The sequence below is a fragment of the Dermacentor variabilis genome, chromosome 6, assembly GCF_050947875.1.
Source record: "Dermacentor variabilis isolate Ectoservices chromosome 6, ASM5094787v1, whole genome shotgun sequence".
Taxonomy (NCBI): Eukaryota; Metazoa; Arthropoda; class Arachnida; order Ixodida; family Ixodidae; genus Dermacentor; species Dermacentor variabilis.
The window spans coordinates 190462754-190481423 of NC_134573.1; the positions used below are offsets into that span (position 1 = coordinate 190462754).

General features: G+C 46.3%; 1 protein-coding gene across 6 annotated transcripts in view; it reads left to right on the forward strand.

Annotated features, from left to right (window-relative positions):
• Positions 1-16975, forward strand: part of LOC142585996 (splicing factor, proline- and glutamine-rich-like) — a 120489-nt gene extending 103514 nt beyond the window's left edge. For 3 of the 6 annotated variants that reach the window (XM_075697180.1, XM_075697178.1, XM_075697182.1), the window contains one exon: positions 16516-16975. In XM_075697180.1, the coding sequence (XP_075553295.1) occupies positions 16516-16713 (198 nt within the window). In that variant the 3' untranslated portion in view covers positions 16714-16975. The remainder of the gene's footprint in view (positions 1-16515) is intronic. The other 3 variants (XM_075697181.1, XM_075697179.1, XM_075697186.1) reach the window with 2 other exon arrangements.
• Positions 16976-18670: the final 1695 nt, after the last annotated feature.

The following is an 18670-nucleotide window of genomic DNA, read 5'->3' on the forward strand; positions in this document are numbered from 1 at the left end:
GAAGTGCAAATCCCTTGCGTCGCATGAAGCGACGAACCCAATAAATGGAGCCCTTGAATTCTTCCTTGGGCAGTCCGGATTCTCGGGCGATCTCAATAGCTTTGATGCGGATGAGTTCCGCTGTCACTGGCAAAGATCTGGCACGATGCTCGCGGACGAAATCTGCCACCTTGTCTTCGAGCTCCGGGTGCACTGTGCGGCGCCCGCGAAAAGACGTCTTCCGCGCGTTGCAGGCAGACAGCTTGACTTTCTGCGTTCGCCAGTACCAGACGCTTTTCCGACACGCCGAATTGCTGCTGGGCAGACATGTTCCCATGCATTTCAGCATATTTGATGACTTTCTTCTTAAACGCCGCGGTGAACTGACGTCGAGTACTCGTACTCATTTTGCGGGTTGTCGGGAAATTAGCAACACCAGGAACGATCGCTGCACAAAAAGGGAAGATGGCGTCGGTCCAACTGCGTAGGCCGCGTCGGTCACCAAGGAGGCGATAACGATGCGGATGCCGAAAGGTCTGCGCTCCTACATGTTGCCAGACGACTATTCATGTTGGGCCAAGGGCCGGTATATTAGTCGAGGGGTGACCTTTCAGTAATATCTTTTGGAAAAAACCTCGACCTATATTCTGCACTATACGGTAATTTCGCGTCCATAATCGCCCCCTTAATGCAGCTGCTTGCCAACAGCCAACGCATCTCGGCATGGTCTACCACTTGTGAAGGCGCGTTCGCCACATTACGCCATCTTTTGATACCCCGCACCTCCACCAATTGATAGTACATGTTTGAGGCTATATGCGCTCGGCGTTTTATATGAATGCGCAGAAAGAGACAACAGCCGAGCGGGGCGAGTGCGAGCAACAACAACCATTTTCTTCCTCTTTGTCTTCTGCTGGCACCCATATTTCTCACTACAGTAAATACTTCAGCTGACAAAACACGTCCTCGCACCCTGTAGTCCATACGTAGGGATTGTCTTTGTGAAACTCATGTGGGTGAGCAAGTTGGGCGAAGTTCTTAACAAACCGGCGAAAATACAAACAGGGCCAAGGAAACTACGAAGGTTTTTTGCTGTCTTTGGTTGGCTAAAATCGCGCACTGCAGCAATCTTTTCAGGGTCAGGTCGAATACCATCTCTGTCCACAAGAAAACCGAGCACGAGTCTGGCACTCACTTCTTTGAGTTTAAAACAAGTCCAGCGTATGGTATATGGTCCAGTACGACGCCAAGTTGCTGATTGTGCTCCTCAACTGTTTTGCCAAAAAGAATTGCATCATCGAGGTAGCACATGCAGATCTCCCATATCAATTCGCGCAGCACTGTGTCCACAAACCTTTCAAAGTTGCTGGCGCATTGCATAAACCGAAAGGCGTGACATTAAACTCAAAGAGACCATCTGGCATCACAAAGCCAGTCTTCTCTTTGTTTGTTGGGTGCATCAGTATTTGCCAGTATCACGATCGTAAGTCAACGGAGGAGAAGTAGGAGACTGCATGAAGGCAATCGACAGCATCATCGATGCATGGCAGAAGGTATACATCCTTTTTTATGGCTGCGTTAAGTCTTCGATAATCAACACAGAATCTCCAAGTACTGTCCTTTTTCTTAACTGGTATCACTGGAACTGCCCACGGACTGCAAGCCTTCCCTGGACAACGCCTTTCCGCAGGATTTCTTGAACTAGCTCAGCGATTACTTTTCGTTCTGTGGGAGAGACTCGGTACAGCTTCTGAGAAATAGGCATCGCTTGGCCCATGTTTATGCGGTGTTGCGTTTGCGAGTCAGGAAGCGAAATAGGACGCTCATCTTGGGCGAAATCGAAAACTGGCCCATAGTGGATGAGGACCTTTTGCAATTCTTTCCGCTCTGAAGAGGATAGCAACTTGTCCTTCAAAGGTGGCCAGCTTGTGTCCTGTCCGCAGTAAAACTTGCTCCAAGGATACGTTCACCATCTACATGTGAGCACCACCATCTAACATTCTATAATGGATCGAGGAACCAGTACATTTTTCTTCAACATAGAGGGAGTACGGAAGGGAGTACGGCTCAATTAAACCATGACAGCTTTGTGGAGGGCAATGCTTCGAAGCCACCGGAACAAATGCCGCTGTCTGAGTCAGTAAAAGGACATTGTGAGACAGAAAATATGCTGTGCTTGTCCACACCGGATACTGCTGGTATGGGTGTTATCACCTGACTTCGAAGAGAAATTTCACCAGCCCCACAATTGTGGGGCTGCGCGACTCTCGCGCGTCCCCTGATATGTTTTTCCCGCATAGCACGTCTCCTGTAATCTGGCTTCGCGGCGTGGGATGGCGCCCGCGGCAGTTTGAGTGGTTGAGGCGCAGCACGGGAGATGGCGCGAGTGTTGCGCTGCTAACGCCGCCGACAGGCGGGATTACTTGGGCGCCGAAAGACAAGGCGCTTGCTCTCTTGGCGGCGGGACGGCAAGCAGCTCAGACATGCCGTGCGGGCGCCGATTCAAGCTTCTGCGAGAATGTATCGCGTGGCCACCTTCGAACGCGCCACCGTTCGCGTGACCGTACACGCGAACGACCAGGCGTTGGGATCCAGCATGGGGCGAACATATTCGCACGCTGTCCGGTCGCGGTGAGTCGGACTTCTAGATTTGTCACGCGCCCATCGGCATGTTTTGTGGATAGCAACTCGGCTAGCAGGCATTGATCTATGAAAGGTGCAATAAATGCCCTTGTGATTGTTTGCACTACTGTAATGTCGTTCCTTTGTCCCAAGAGCAAGGGTGTGAGAACTCCACATCTGGCTGCCCAACGTGGAACTCTTGGGCCATCGGACAATAGATTTAACAGTTTTGCTTCGTTCGAGACCTTTGTTTGAACCGAAGCGTAGGGCTAGCGCGGATTTTGATCGCTAGTGTTGGCGGCATGCTTTCTTGAGCGAGGCGACGGTGGCTGTAGTGTGTTTGAAGATGTCAACATGCTAAGCCTTTTCGCAAGTGTTTTTTTTAATGGCATTCGTCGGTACGAGAGCCACGTGGTCTGCATCCTGGGAGAGCGAGGCTCAGCGCCCACAGAGCATTGCCAAGCCTGAAGCGAGTCAGTACGGAAGCCTCGTGGGTGATCCGAATTTCTTATGTAAATAGCTTCTATCTCTCTGACTCGGATGAAGTCGCGGCTCTGGGAGCCGGGTGGCCGCGAGCCACGGGTGCCACTACGGGCTGACTGGTATTGCGGCCTGGCACCGGGCGCTCCGACACCGTCTGGGACGGTGGGCGCCGTCAACTCGGATGCTGTGTGCACCAAGCGGAGTAGGACCACCTCACAGAGCTGAAGTCTCCTCGCGGCTGCCTGTTTTGCGCTCATTTTGGGTGTTGTTTTTGGATGCCGGTTGTCAGGGTAGCGACGCTTTAGGCCTAAGGCTTTACAAATCTGCCTGTCGCACGTGGAGGGACATAACCTGGTGGACCGTGGCATTAAGGTGTTGCGATTTGCTTCCCTCATTCTATTTAGCCTCGCACGAATTGAAATTACTCGTTCGACTCAAGGAAGCGAGCTTCGTTCACGTGAACTTCGCAACTGCGTAGCCACCCGATCTTTTGCTAGCCGAGTTGAACATCGTACCAATTGGGCGATGCACATGCAGAATTCCTCTCCCTTGCACTACATTAGTGTTTGCCGAGTGTGTTGAGTGTACGCAGTGTGAGTAGAGTCACCCCTGGTTTGCACATCGTCTGCGCTGCTGCCCCGGACTACGATCGAGCCACCCCGGGCGATGGTGATGCTATGGCCAGTTCGTCGCAGCGACTTTGCCGGCGAACAAAAGAGCCGGCGATCACCGACATCTACGGCGGCTCTTGCCAGCAGGGCACGTCGGCGCGAGCGACGCTTGCTCGTACCGACTACTGCGTCGTCGTTTCCGGAGTCCTGGCCTGGAATCATGCCGTCGAGTCTGCAAAGCTGCTGCTGTGACCGGCGGACGCCAGCGGTGTACCCAGGGACAATGTCAGCTCGCATGTTATGGACAGCGTGTGGACATTTCCTCGGCGTGGCCAATGTTGCATGTACTACCTTGTTCGCGAAGCACGCGTTGATGTTAGACCGTGTGACATGTTTCGCCGGAATATGTAGTGATATAAGGTTGGGGAAATGTGGGATGCGCGAGTCTCACGCGTCCCGATATGTTTTTCCCGCATAGCGCATCTCCTGTAATCCGGCTTCGCGGCGTGGCCTGGTGCCCGCGGCGGTCGGAGTGGTTGAGGCGTAGCACGAGAGATGGCGCGAGTGTTGCGCTGCTTACGCTGCCGACAGGCGGGGTTACTTGGGCGCCGAAAGACGAGGCGCTTGCTCACTTGGGTTCGGGACAGCAAGCAGTATGGACGTGCCGTGCTGCGCGTGCCCCGATCCATGCTTCTGCGAGACCGTCTCTGCTACGCGGTCGCGATGAGTCGGACTTTTGATTTGTTGCGCGCCCATCGGCATGTTTTGTGGATAGCAACTCGGCTAGCAGGCATTGCTCTATGGAAGGTGCAATATATGCCCTTGTGATTGTTTGCACTACGGTGTTGTCGTTCCTTTGTCCCAAGAGCATGGGTGAGAGACCTCCCCCCCCCCACACACACACCAATATAACATTGCACCAAATTCACCAAGAAAGTCAATGCCAAGGATGATGTGAGTGGTGTGTTCCAAAACAACAAATTCAGTTGGAAAATCTTGTCCACCCGCACTTACTATAGCTGAGCAAATTCCAATGGGCCGCAGCGGTTCGCCTTCAACTCCACGAAAAGTAGTCTTTTGGTCCCACACAAACATCACTTTGTGTCCCAGATGATTCTTAAACAAAACACTCATTACAGAAACTGTAGCACCGTTATTGACTAAGACATCAGTATTTAAACCATCAACACAGACACACACTTTGTTTTTGCGCATGGCGACTGGTGGAGGACTACCTGACCGTCCCGCAACCTCACCTTCATCGGTTGCACCAGCTAGTTTCCCAGCTGGGATGCTGGTGAAAATGAGCAACGGCGAGGTGATGGCGAGCAATAATAGCCGGTCGGAGGAGAAGTAAGACCGGTCGGAAGCTGGAGACTCACGCCGGGATGCACATTCACGCGGTTGTCATCGAAGATGCGAAGCGGTCTGCCACGGCACGCTGTCTTGGCCTTCAGATTGATAATCTGGTATGCCCGAAACTTGCTGCCACGGTCCGCGACAATACGTGGTGATATGTCCACGGATACTGCAGCTAAAGCAAGTAGGTGGCTCGCGGTACACAGGATAGTCGTAAAATGGGGCCTGGGGCTGGCTGTACTGGGGACCAAGGCGTTGGGCTGGTGCGGTCTGACGACCTTCGAAAGCACACGAAGGATGCTGGAACTCCATTGTGTCGACACGGACGCTTTCATCATGCAAAGGCCGAATTTCACTGTTAGTTTGTAGTTGGCAAATCACCAGCTGTTCAGGACAGCGCACGTCAAGTGCACATTCGGGGTACTCCTGTCCTGCGTCTCTTCTTCCACCTTGTGCTTGAAAGTGCGCCAATTATTTAACATATTGACATACTAACAAGGCGATGTCGTGGGAGGAGGAGTCGTCCACACTTGCAACCGTGGTCACGTTGTCAAGTCTACCCAACTCTGGCAATACCCGAGGCGTCTTCAGTGCCTCAAAAGGACAGCAGTGACGTCTGAGATCAGACAGAGTCTGCAGGTCTGCCTTTGATATAAGGAAATTGTAGACATCTTCAGCGATGCCCTTCAGAAGATGTGCAACCTTATCTTCATCTGACATGCCCGCGTTCGCAATTCTGCAAAGTTTCAATACTTCAGTGTAAGTTGTGCATGTTTCTCTGGACAACTGTGCTCTACGCGAAAGCGTGTGCTCAACCTTCTTTCGTATTGAAAATGAGTCTCCGAACAGCTCTTGATTTTGTCAACGAACATTGTCATCGTGCTTTCGTTATTATGGAACCAGAGAAGTGCGGTTCCGGTGAGAAAGAAAACGACGTTAGGAAGTCCCGCCATTGCGTTCCACCCATTGTGACCGCTTACCCTTTGATAATACTTAAGCCAGTCGTCAACATCCTCATCAGCTTTGCTGGAAGAAGTGTGCGGTTGTTTGTGAGTGATCCAGCAGATAATTTGCCTTGGGCGCCCACCATCATCTTGCATGCTTGTGTCATGGCTACTGCCTCCAGCTGCTTGTGGTTCATTCATGTCCGTGTCTTCAGGCGGTAGTCCGAGCAAGCGCCAACTTTGTTGGAGGATGCTTAGAAGAAGGTTGATCGGAGCGTTTACCCCGCACCGTCCATCAAAGTTGTTATGGATGGAATGGATTTATTTACAAGATGATCGAGGGGGCATATAGACGAGATTGCGGGCATTCGGGCATTTTCTGCACCGTGTGCAGTTCTTTTATTTCCTCTTCTTCAGCTCTGCCATGCAGCGTAACAATATGGTGGTGCGTGTAAAAAATATCTACAAGAACAGCCTTGAAGAAGCAATGACACAATGATGAGCGAAGAAATTCTTGTGCAATCATCCTTGCATTCTTGCTTTCTTGTCTGCATAGCCATTAAGTGCACCATGTCGTCCTCTCCATAATGAGTGAAAAAGCTTTAATGACCTTGAAACAAATGGGGAGAAGTAACTGCAGAGTAGGGTTTCTTTTTCTGTTCCCTGCTTTATGCTCTTGCTTTTGTAGCACAATTGGGAGGGGGATGAGTAGCTATCTATATTATGCTGGGTACCTGGCTACAGGGGTATAGAAGGCAATGTAGCTGCTGACGAAATGGCTACGTCAGTGAGCTTTAGCATTAAAGATGGAAATATTCCCATCCCTGCCACAGACCTAAAGCCTTTTCTGCACCGTAAATTGAGGGATCATTGTCAAGGCGAGTGGGATACACAAGCAATGAATAAGCTTCATGTGATTAAGCCAAAACTGGGGAACTGGATAAGTGGGAAAACAGCACGGTACAAGGAAGTACTTGTTCGCCAATTAAGAATAGGCCACACATACGGTACTCACTCTTATCTCTTGACTGGGGGTGATCCTCCGACTTGTAATAAGTGCTGCAACTGTTTGACAGTTCTCCATGTTCTTTCTTATTCAGTGCCTTGCAATAGAAACAGAGAGGAAAAAGTATTTCCCTTCTGCATATCGCGAGAATATACCCCTTCACCCTGCATTTTGTCTTAGCGATGAACCGCTTTTTAATCTGCAAACAGTCTTAGGTTTTTTAGCCGAAACCGACAACTTGAATATCATTTGGCCATGCATCTTTTAGCACATGACTAACAGCCCTGCATTAAAGGGCTCTCTTGAAACTGGTGTCATTATTATGTTTTGTTGCATCATGTCTTAATGAAAGCCCATTGCCATAGCCCACATAACTACCTAGTCAACGTCATTATTTTGTCACCTATATATTCCACGCCACTTACAGCAACAAGTTTTAGGCCCTTTTACGGCCATGTTACATCTACCATGAGGAATTCATTGTGCACACCATCCACAATACATTGTCAACATTACCACTTGTCATGGCGCTCTTTGGCCAAACCTGGCCCCTGCACCATAAAACACACACATCATCATCAAGAAAAGCTATCTATAGTTAGCATTGTACGATTTCTAATAAATGTGTGAAATAAAAAAACCACACTCACTAGTAAAACTTCTGGGGGCTCTAGTTTATCCAAAAAACTTAGAAACGTGTTAGTTGTGATCAGCATGCGCTCTCAGTTTTGGAAAGAATTGAGAAGTGAGGCGGCGGGAGGATTGTCACAAAGGCTAGCTCATCATGTAACATTGTACATTGGCCGGGATACTTGTGAGTTCCGGATTTGATGCAACAGTCAGCATATATCATACATTGGAACATTATTAATCGTAACATGTGCGTTTGATGAAAATGCCTTCGTTCAGCTCAGTGACTGGTGTTTGTGCATGGCACTATTTCTGCTGCAAAGTTCACACTCTGAAGCTTCAAAGTTCAGCCTTGCTTACGCCCGCTTAAACAACACTGTCATCACAATATCTGCTGCCCACTGCACCACCTTACATGCAATCATGTGTATAAGTTCTCTCACTTTGGGCCAGGAAGAATGTCCATCTTTAGCTAGTTCAAGTGGACCACATCAGTATTTTGGCTATCATGTGGCATCTTTGGCTGGTTGCCGCTGTCCTCCGACTCTTAGTCTGGTTGATCCATCGTTGCTAGAACTCAGTGGCAGAAGAAATTTATGCAAGCTGAATATATGACTTTTCAGAGGAAGAAATGCCAGAGGCAGAACCACGTGACTATGACAGAAATCAGATTTCGCATCGTAGCTATTTCAAAGCCTAGCCGAAGCTCCTGACACTTTCAGTCAAAATGAGGGATGTTCAGATGCAATGAGCGTTCAGTGGGACACCAGAGCCTGAATTACGGTGAACCGTTGTGAACAGCAGCGATGACCATGTGACCAGAATCGTTCTCAGTCCTAATGACTGCTCAAATGACAAGGTTTAGTGTGCCTGAGAGCGCTGTATGTAATAAGAGAGTGATCAAACTGAACCAACCAAATATAGGGTGCACACTCTTTCAAACATAATGCTGCTTGCGAGAGCCGTCTATAGTGCTCCGCAGCAATCAACCAAAGAAGCCAATAGGTTATCACCAAAGGCTGCATGCTGCAGTGCATAAACTCATTGCTAGACGGCACTGCTCAATAAAGGTGCAACTGTGACCATTTTGTTTGTCATGTTAAAGCTGGTAATAGAGTCCCACCTGAAGAACTTATTTTTATGCACTGCAGAAGAGGATTCTGAGAATCTTTTGTTGGAAGTAATCTGAAGAAAACATTATTGAATTTTAACCCTGAAAATGCAGAACCATGCTTGCAGGAGTGCAGCTGGGGCACTGGTAGTATTTTCTTTGAGCTGTACCACAAATGTGCACGATATAAAGTGAACAGAAATGGAAGGCGGGAATACCTATAGTCTCAAATGGGAATGAAGGTGTATGCTTCATACTGTGTATTACAGCGATGAAGTGCTACGCCAATTGCGCCAAACTATCGAGCTGTGCCAACCTGCGCCAAAACACTTAATTTCGAATGAAGTTGCCAAATTTAGCCGGATGTGCGTGTCCACTGGCAACCACACAGCCGTAGACATGCATTGGCTAGCACTTAGCCCTGAAATCCTAGCCTGAAGCAATCTGTTTCAGCGTTAGTGTCTTTTCAGTATTTGATCTGTTTGGTGGCTTGTGCCACCAAACACACCAACACTCCAAGGGCTAGGCCACAAGAAAATGGAAACCGTTCTATGCTACACAGTGCATTACAATTTATTTATAATAGTGCTGCGCATTTGCATATATGCAGACCAGCTGAATAGGATTTGAACTGGCGCTGATGGGGCAGTCGGGAAGGAAAGTCAGACTGAAATAATAAGGTTGTATAGCCTGCTCAGCGTGTAGCTCATCAGTATCATTATAAATTTTAGCACTTGATTTTGCGCCCTGTTGGTACATCTGCATCAATTAACGGGTGAACGCCATGCGTGTGACATTCTAAATCTGTTTCGCACCAGTACCACGTCCGGTTACCAGGTTGATAGTGCGGCACATCGACAAACACCCTGCTTGCTTTCATGAAAATTCTTGTTCACAAATATCCAATGGCAACCACAATCGTCACTCAAATTTGCTCTCGGGCTACACTATATTCTGCCCAGCCACACCACACAAAATCAGGCTCTTCCCGCCACAGAAAGCAAGCCAAGGATGTAATGTCTCATATTTAGTCAACCTTAGCGGCCAAATTTTGGATATAATTTAACGTTTAGTGAAACTGAAAGCCTCTGAAATTGCGTTCACGGCAACGGTGTTCACGAGGCGGACTGGGAAGCCAGTAAACATTTTTATCCCTCTATTATTTTTTTAAAAATTGAGCTTTTTCTCTGCAAGCGATGTGAAATACTGGCAAACATGCAACGACCAACATGTCACTTCACACTTATGCTGCCGTATTGTGCTATCTTAACTGAAGGTCGCCAAGAATTAAAAATCTCGCGAGGGCACTATGCGAATGGCGTTCACTGTACCTTGATGGTTGTTGTTCATGATGGCGACTGTGAATATTTCTCATTCATTGTGCATGAATACATTTAATTAGCTAAATTTATAAGTTGAACAAATCGATAAGAGGGCCATGACAATGTTGTGGATGATGTTTACAACTTACTGACAATAGCATTTGAAACAACCTAGGGTTTGCGAAGAAACTGCCATGGTGGCATGGTGGCTTTGGTGTTGCACTGCTGAGCCCGAGGTTGTTGGATCAAAATCTGGCTGTGGCGGCCGCATTTGAATGGGGGCAAAATACAAATACACCCATGTCCTGTGCATTGGGTGCACATTAAACAACCCCAGGTGGTCAAAATTAACCGAGAGTCCCCTACTATGGCATGCCTCATAATCATATAGTGGATTTGGCACGTAAAACCCTATAGTCTTATTTTAATTTAATTCGTTAAGACCTTTTTAATGAAAAAGAAACCCCGTGAAGTAATAATAAGACGACATGCTGCACACTAAGGATTGTATCAATCTTTATGCAAACTTCGTCAAGCAGGGGCACCAGGTGCGGGCAGCCACACTTTTTTTCTTATCGCATTAGAGCTGCGTCAGCAGTTTTTGGCTCGCATCTTGGGTCCCTATCAAAAGTGAAGTAACATGATCTTGGTAACAGTTCACCTTCCGAGCCATTACAAGACCGTGGCCCGGGTTTGCACGTTTTTAGTATACCCAATGCACTGATGACGACATTTATGTCTGAGACCATTTATATTGCTAGTGCGGGGATGCATTGTCATGTAGATTTTTTTTTTAATTGTGTAGGCTTTTTTTGTTTTTTTTTTTAGAAAAAAAAAGGATCACACAAAACCTAGGTTGCTATATACGCTGTTATCGGTCATTTCTTGACGTAGTCCACAACCTTTGCATTGACACCTTAATGAATAGGTAAGGTAATAAATGTTGGTTCATTAAAATTAAATATTAGTTGCTTGTACACAATTTTTTATTTATTCAGTACCTGCGTTGCAAATAAGGCATTATGGCAAGGGGTTCTCATTTGAAATACAAAATTTTGTAGAAGGTTATTTTTACAATGAAAAAAAAAAAGACTAGCATTAGCACTAGCCTATCAACATCGAGAGAGCGGTGTTCCCGGAAAGCCCACAGTTATTTTTTTTCTTGGCTACATTTAGTAGGCATATCCAGTATGTAATTTAATGGTCGTTCTGATAAACCCGTATGACTTTCCTTTGTAGCTTCATGCTACAATCAGGTGGTGGACAATTATTCCTTGTCATGAATTTCGCTAACCTTGTGGGCTTCTGCAGAACTGGTGTGCCATAACCTAATAGTGTTCTGCAAAGTGAAATAGGGAACACCTTTTCTTCATATGCCTGTATTTCACTCATATTGACACATACCAAGCTGCTCCAAAACTTGTATTTACTGCTCCAAAACTGACAATTCATGCTCCAAACCTGCTGTAAAGTGCCGAATTTGCTGCTCCCAGAGCTGCTCCAGAACTTCCTTGGTTGCTTCTATTCCTGGTAATAAGTGTGCGTAAAATATGGCATCTTCTCAGTGCATGTGTGTGTACATATATGTGGGCTTGTTAAATAAAAAATAAACCTGCTAGCACAGCATGACAAATACTGAATGTGCAACATGGTCTGCTTGTATCCTTTGTCTTCAGTTTTCGTAGTGTGCCTTCAATATCAGATTGTGCCACCCTGCTGAATAAGCCAATAAGCTCAATAGCGAAAGCTATGGATGGTTCAGCTTGCCTTGAGCATGGCTTGACTTGAAACGTGGTCATGACTGTAGAAATAAAGCTTCCTTGGAGTTAATGGTACATTCAACTGGTCAAACATAACATGTTGAGGGTGTGCTTTATGAATTCATGCACTTGGAACACATTCACCTGGCTCATTCAGAGCACCTGGCCTTCTGCTCAAGAGTGCTTAGAGGCACTGTAGCCTGACCTCCGGTTACGTGGCTCCTGCAAATTCTATTAGTTCTGCCTGTGCGCATCTTATGTGTCCGCTGTGTTTGCTAACAACAGAATAGGTGCTGACCTGTCTCCGCTGGTGGGATCTGATTGCTCTGGCACATTCAGCTCGGGCAGGCTTTTCTGGCTCTGATCTCGAGTGAGCTCCACATTGTTGCAATTCAAGTCACAGTACAGTAGGAATCAGTTGAATGTGCCATAAGTCTTCCTTAAGTCTTGGTTCTTTCGTACAGTACTTAATGCATTTATGTTTGCCCACATATATAGAAGCTAAATTTTAAATGTACGATAGAAAGGAGTTCATAATGAGCACAGACTTTCTCGTCTTTCCTGTCAGTAGTACTGCACACTCAGCATTACTGTAGCCTTGAGAGACGGTGTTTTTATGCTTTAACAATAAATGGCTATATATAATAACGTAGCAGAAGCAGCATTCTGCATACTGTTTGAGTACAGACTAAACCAGTGTTTGCATTGGTTAATGCGCAGCTCACATTGACCACACCGAATACTCCTTATTTCATTAACTGCCATTGTTGCCAGAGTGCTGTAGAACTCAGCTGCGATATAAAAAAAATGTAATTAAGATTTTCTACGGCAATTTTGCCAGTCTGCTGTGGAATGCCCATATATAAGTGGCTTAACATTGTGGTAGCTGAACATGCAGTGGATAATTCAAGCTAAAAATTTGGTGCCATTGCCTCTTTGAGTGTTCAGTAATTTGTGACACCTGCTGTATATAAATTTTCATAACTATTTGTTAATGTACTTTCAGATCAAGCCGAACTTTTAAAGCAGCTCCCTGTGCTCACATAGTGACGTTTTCACATTTAGGGGCTTATGTGCGTCATCTGCTCTATTTGTGATGTCTTCATTTCATTTTTGCATGTGTTATCCTTCAGGTTCTTATTTTTTAAATTTCCTACATTTTTCTGTTCACTACTGTGAGGTTGTATCTGTAGCTGACCTTCCTGTGAACTATGACCTCAAGGATAGAGCCTACAAATCCGAATATTCTTCCTCCAACAAAATTGTCTCAACATTACTGTAATGCTGCCAGTGTATCAAATTATCTGAAAGGTCTGCTCTTGATTTAGAAATTATGTGAAAAGTATTCTTTGTGACAGCGGCCCGACCAGCTTTCCGAACCCCATTAATATATATATATATATATATATATATATATATATATATACATACATACACACACACACACACTTAGTGCATATTGTTTCCGGTACAGTGGAGAGCCGCCAGTAATTATTTCGTTCCTGAAATTTCATTCGACAATTGCAATTAATTATCTAATTCAATAAGTGCTGTGCTAATTATCAGTATCAAAGAGTCATTTGTAGGCACCCCCAAATTACATCTGGATGCTGTGTTTTCTGCGACGTACTAATTGCATGCAATTTTTTTCCGACTGGCAAACAAACCTTACGAAATATGAAAAATACCACGCAACTGCGCTTCCACCCGCATCATAAAGCAGTGCCCTCAAATAAGCTGTTTGAAAGCAACTGACTTGCATATCGCAAACCCGAAAAGACAGTGCACCACCTTGATGATGGTACGGAAGCAGCATCAGCAGCTGGCTTCGCGGCTTTGCAGCTATCCCTTCCTCTCTACGTCACACTTATCATCCATCTCTCAAGGCCGACTGATCACATTGATAGGCGAAGCGCCGCTCTGACCACACAAAACGCGAAAAGCAATGTAATAGGCATAGCATGTCTCAAGATCCCGGCTTTGCTCGCACCGCATCGACAGCGTGCAGGTATATTGCGTGCCAGAAACCTGCTTCAGACCAAACCAAATTGAAATGACGGTTTTAGTTTTCATGAGTGTGTATGTGCGGCAAAAAAAGGTTAATAGCATAAAATAAAAGCAGAATAAACAGACCGGAAAGCGACCCGCGTGTTTAGAAAAGGCAAAACCGATGCGTTCAAGAAAGTAAATAACCACTTCTAATGTAGCTGAATTCCCAATCGGGATGCCTGCACAAAAAATGAACAAAAGATACATCAGATTTTAGTGGGCCCTTATTATCTACGAATGTGTAAGCGCCGTTTAACACCAGCTGCTGCCTAGAGGACATGTTGGAATAAGTCTCCTTCTGCAGCTAGGCAGTACTGAGTCCACTTTATCACATTTTCAGTGGCTTTCTTGATGACCGACGCTCAAATTTTACGGCAGACATTCATTATCCTTGTCTCGAGCTAATCTTACGTCTGTCTCGATCATGTAAGCACGGTCTTTCACATAACCCCAAATGGACATGCACAGCCAATTTACAGGCCCGTGCCTTCCAATCTATTGCGCATAAAAAGGCGCATCCAGACAGATTCGTGCTCGGTGTGCTGCTGTGTGCTGGTGGTCCATCTTGCTGATACCACAAAAGTGGAAGACGTGATATAGCGGGACTTCACTGAGAAACTCATCCACCACTCCATGATTTCGTCCACGTAACGCTGTATATAGTCAGTGTGTGATCAAAGAAGATGATAATAGCACTGGCGTAAATTCCGCACCCTACATTGAACCTGGTGCCGATTGCGCAGTCACTCTAATGGTGTACATTATGCGAATTTACCTGGGTGTTCTGTGAAAATTGGGTTCTTCATGTGCACATGATGTTGCTCAAGAAGTCCGGTGACTCATCGGCTTCTGTGGGGATGCAGTTCAAGAAATATAGACAAAGAGGCGCACAATTCACTACGCCAGTAGTGACATCGTTGCTCTCCATCGCAACCGAGCGGGTGCACAGCAATTTCTTTCTGGCTCCGAAATGGGTAGGCCACGCATCATACTTACTCCTGAGGAGCAGGCAGCTTTCAATCAACCCCGCGAGTAGAACTGGGAACGAGCTCGTCTACGCCGTCCCGATGCTGCGGCCCGGGCATAAGAATAGGCGTATGCAGCCGATTGCAAGCAGCAACCGCGTGCCAAGGATCCTGCAGCCTACCAAGCCGTCATTTAAAGTACCGTCGGGATTAACCCAGTCATAAACACCAGGGCCGCACGTTTCAGCTTCGCTGGTTAACCATCTGTTCTGAGTGTTTGGGCAATGATCTTTTCTGTAATTCCTTCATTTCGTTCTGGCTAATTCAGAAGGAGCCTGTTCGAGGGCGCTGCTTTATGATGCGGGTCGGAGCACAGTCACGTGGTATTCACCATATTTCGCAGGGCTTAATTATGTCAGAAAAATTTAGTACGCAATTAGTGCGTCGCTGAAAATACTGCAGTTAGATGTCCCTTGGCTGTGCCTACAAGTGCCTTATTGACGCCTTGATAATTATGATAGTATGTCTCGAGTTACATAATTACAATTACCCAATTAAATATCAGTAATGAAAAAATTACTGGCAGCTACTCCACTGTACTGGAAACAATATGCACTAGGTATTCTTCGAGTAACGCATTGCTTTCTTTAAATCTTGGTTGCATGATAGTTAATTGGGACACCCTGTATATTTTTATGGCATCTGCATGTAAGTGACGATGTTTCCATCCCCAAGCTATACCTTTAGTTATTCGTACATTTAGAAATAACTGTTGATTGGCTGCCTTCTTTAAAAATATAGGAAACTTTGTCCTGTGTATATTGTGTATGTGCATGGTATTTGCAGTGGAAATTTAAAACAATGTTGGAGCGAAAGAAGACTGATGAGGCATACGCTGCTGGTACTTCTAAATACGCTTGTTCTCCTATTGTCATGATTTTCAGAAATAAAGCAAAGTATGAATTAAAATCCGTGCGGGTCCGTGCCAAGAATGAGGCAGTAAGCTATAAGCTACAATAAAATTTTAAGTGATAAGGTCGAGGCAAGTCAAAAGAAACCTCAAATGATGTGAGTGAGAAAACTCTGCCCCCCCCCCCCCCCCCCCCCGTATTTGGTGCACAGTGTCAAGAGAAAGTATCTTTATGTGTGTGCATTAGAAAGAGAAATGCTCAGAATGGTTGCTTCACCAGTGCGTTTGAGCTGCTCTCCTCTGAAAATGGTTCATAAGGCAAGTGCACACTTCACTGCTTTATGGGGAACACTTACTCCAGTATCACTTAGTTTGTGAGCCTGTGATGACCTTCTCATTGGCACACACACACATACACACAAAAAAAAGTCACTGTTGAAAAGCACACAGGCTCACCTGATGAACTGGTGTACTAGCTCGCCACATCCCTTAAATGTATTTTATTTTGTGTTTATGGCAGCCTTTGACTCTGCACATAATCCTCTGCAGTGCTAACTAGTATCTGTTCTTTATTGCAGCGACACAGTAAGTGCTGTACAGGGCAGCAAAAAGCAACCTAAATAATGCCTCTTGGCTATTGTGGGCTTTCATTTTCTCTCTTTCTGCTTATCTTGTTTCACTTTTATGCTGTTCCTTTCTGCCAAGCTAATCAACAATGTAACTCACTGTCACACATTTATTGTCCACTTGTCTTGTTTGTCTAGCAGCGGCAGTCCCGGTTTGACCAAGGCATCGCCGGGCAAGGGAGCCCTGGTCAGCAGCCACCGCAGCCATCAATGGGGGCAGGTGCCATGAATGGCACCAGAAGTGCACCTGGAGGCCTCAGAGACATGATGATGCGCAGAGATGTTCTGGACCGTGGAGATTATGACATGGAAGCCAAGCGTGCACGCCGATACTAATAAACGAGGGTTTTAGTTTTGGTGTGGCAAACATTCTGCCGCTCTGCCCTGTCTGCTGCTGGCTCCCACAGTCATGTGCTCTCTCTTTCACAAGCTGGTTTACATGACTGTCTGGGCAGTTGTGGAGAAATGCCAATGCACCAAACAGACGCCTCTGGTGCATGTCCCTCGAAGCATCCGCACATTTAATCGTGTAAGCATGACAAAGTCATTGTGTTGTCCAATGTCCATGTCTCAAATAAATAGACCTAGTGTCACATTACTTGCCATGCCTCATTTCACTTTGTAACCTCGTAATGTTGGTCTGTAATAAAGAAGGTAGTGCTAGGTGTATGGTCTTTTAATTGCATTATATCTACTACTACATTATCAGGTGCTGCAATATTGCAGACAACACAACAAAACTAGTTGCCTTGACAACTTGTCTATTTGGGTCCTGATCAGTTCTTTAGGGACATGCACTTTGGTTCATGCCAGAGAGGATGTAGTGGGGGAAAAAAATGTTGCAGTTTCACCCGAAAGACTAATAAAGTGTCACTGCGATAGCAAATTATAAGACGGCTATATGAAGCAAGGGTAGTAGTTTTATCAGCAGGGCCTAGACTGGTGTTGCAGAAGTCACGAGGGTGCTTCTTTCATTCCGAGGTGCTTTTTTCGTCGCGGCAACAGATTGAACTTTTTACAAGTACTACTACAGAAGGGCACATATAACAGGCAAATGGAGGACTCGGGACAGCACCTCAGATTATATAAAGCAGGCGGCGCAGCATCTCCAGGGCACCCAAGGGGTAGTGGGGTGATCGAAGCTGAAAGCAGGGTGGTCTGTGGGTTGGGGCCGCCGAGGCCAGAGCATGCCAGGGGGTGTTTGCATACAAATCTCTGCGAGCTCCAGCTCGTCGACCAGTCCATATGGTTCTAGCTCTGTGTCCTGGAGGAGCCGCCAATAATACGAAATAATAACGCATTGTTACAACATAGTAAAAGAAAATCCTTAATGAAATATTGTCGCGCCCAGCCACCAACTTAGTTACGATGCCAATTTCAGCACTGTATACTGTGCCCCACAACTTATGCACAACACCAGTTGGAATCTTGCTGTTTTATCAGCTGTATAAACTTGTGAACATTTGCTTGCTAACTAAATTGCCAAGCATGGTATGCGCGCACAAGCAAACACATCTCGCGCAATGAACGCGGACATTCTCTCTCAAAACGCTGGTGTGAGAAAGAGCAGCGAGCACATTGCCCTTCGTGCTGCCTCTTGCTTCAACGTGAACTAAGCGGGGAGAGGATAGTGCATACGAAGCCATCAGTATACTCTGCCTGCCTACTCTCTTGTACCCGCCGCAGATCACTTTCAAGATAAAGCCGGCATGGCCACGCTAAGCCGCATCATAAGCCCCCGCCACTGCAATAGAACTCTGAAAACTATATTAAGAGTTCATATGGCCCCCGCTTATGTGCCTCCCTGCAGGAGCCATATACGGTAACACTAAATGTGGCAGAAAACTGGCATCTGGTGATCTGGCTGCGCGTTCTGAAGACCTGGCAATAGGCCACTTCGTGAATTGGACACGGGCTCTATTGATAGCTGTTCTCTGGCAGATATTCGAAACCATTGTGGAACTAAAAAATCCACCGACAATTACGATACTCCCTAATGTGAAATTTAAACACAGTGCTATACGTGTTCTCATTACGCGATATATTGAGAAAAAGAAGTTGGAGAAACATGTAGCAGAGTCGGTGATCGTCGAAAATCTTATCTGCGGGTCGTTGACGGTTCCAGTGTAATCGCTGGTGCCGCGTGGCTTCCAGATAGTACTACAGAATTCGCGTCGCGCATGCAATCGGATTACAAAACAATTGCAAACCATGACGATCGAAACAAGGAAACCAAAGCGTTTCACACCGTCGACTGACAGTGGTCGCAAATGGTCGCTTCTCTCGAAAAGCG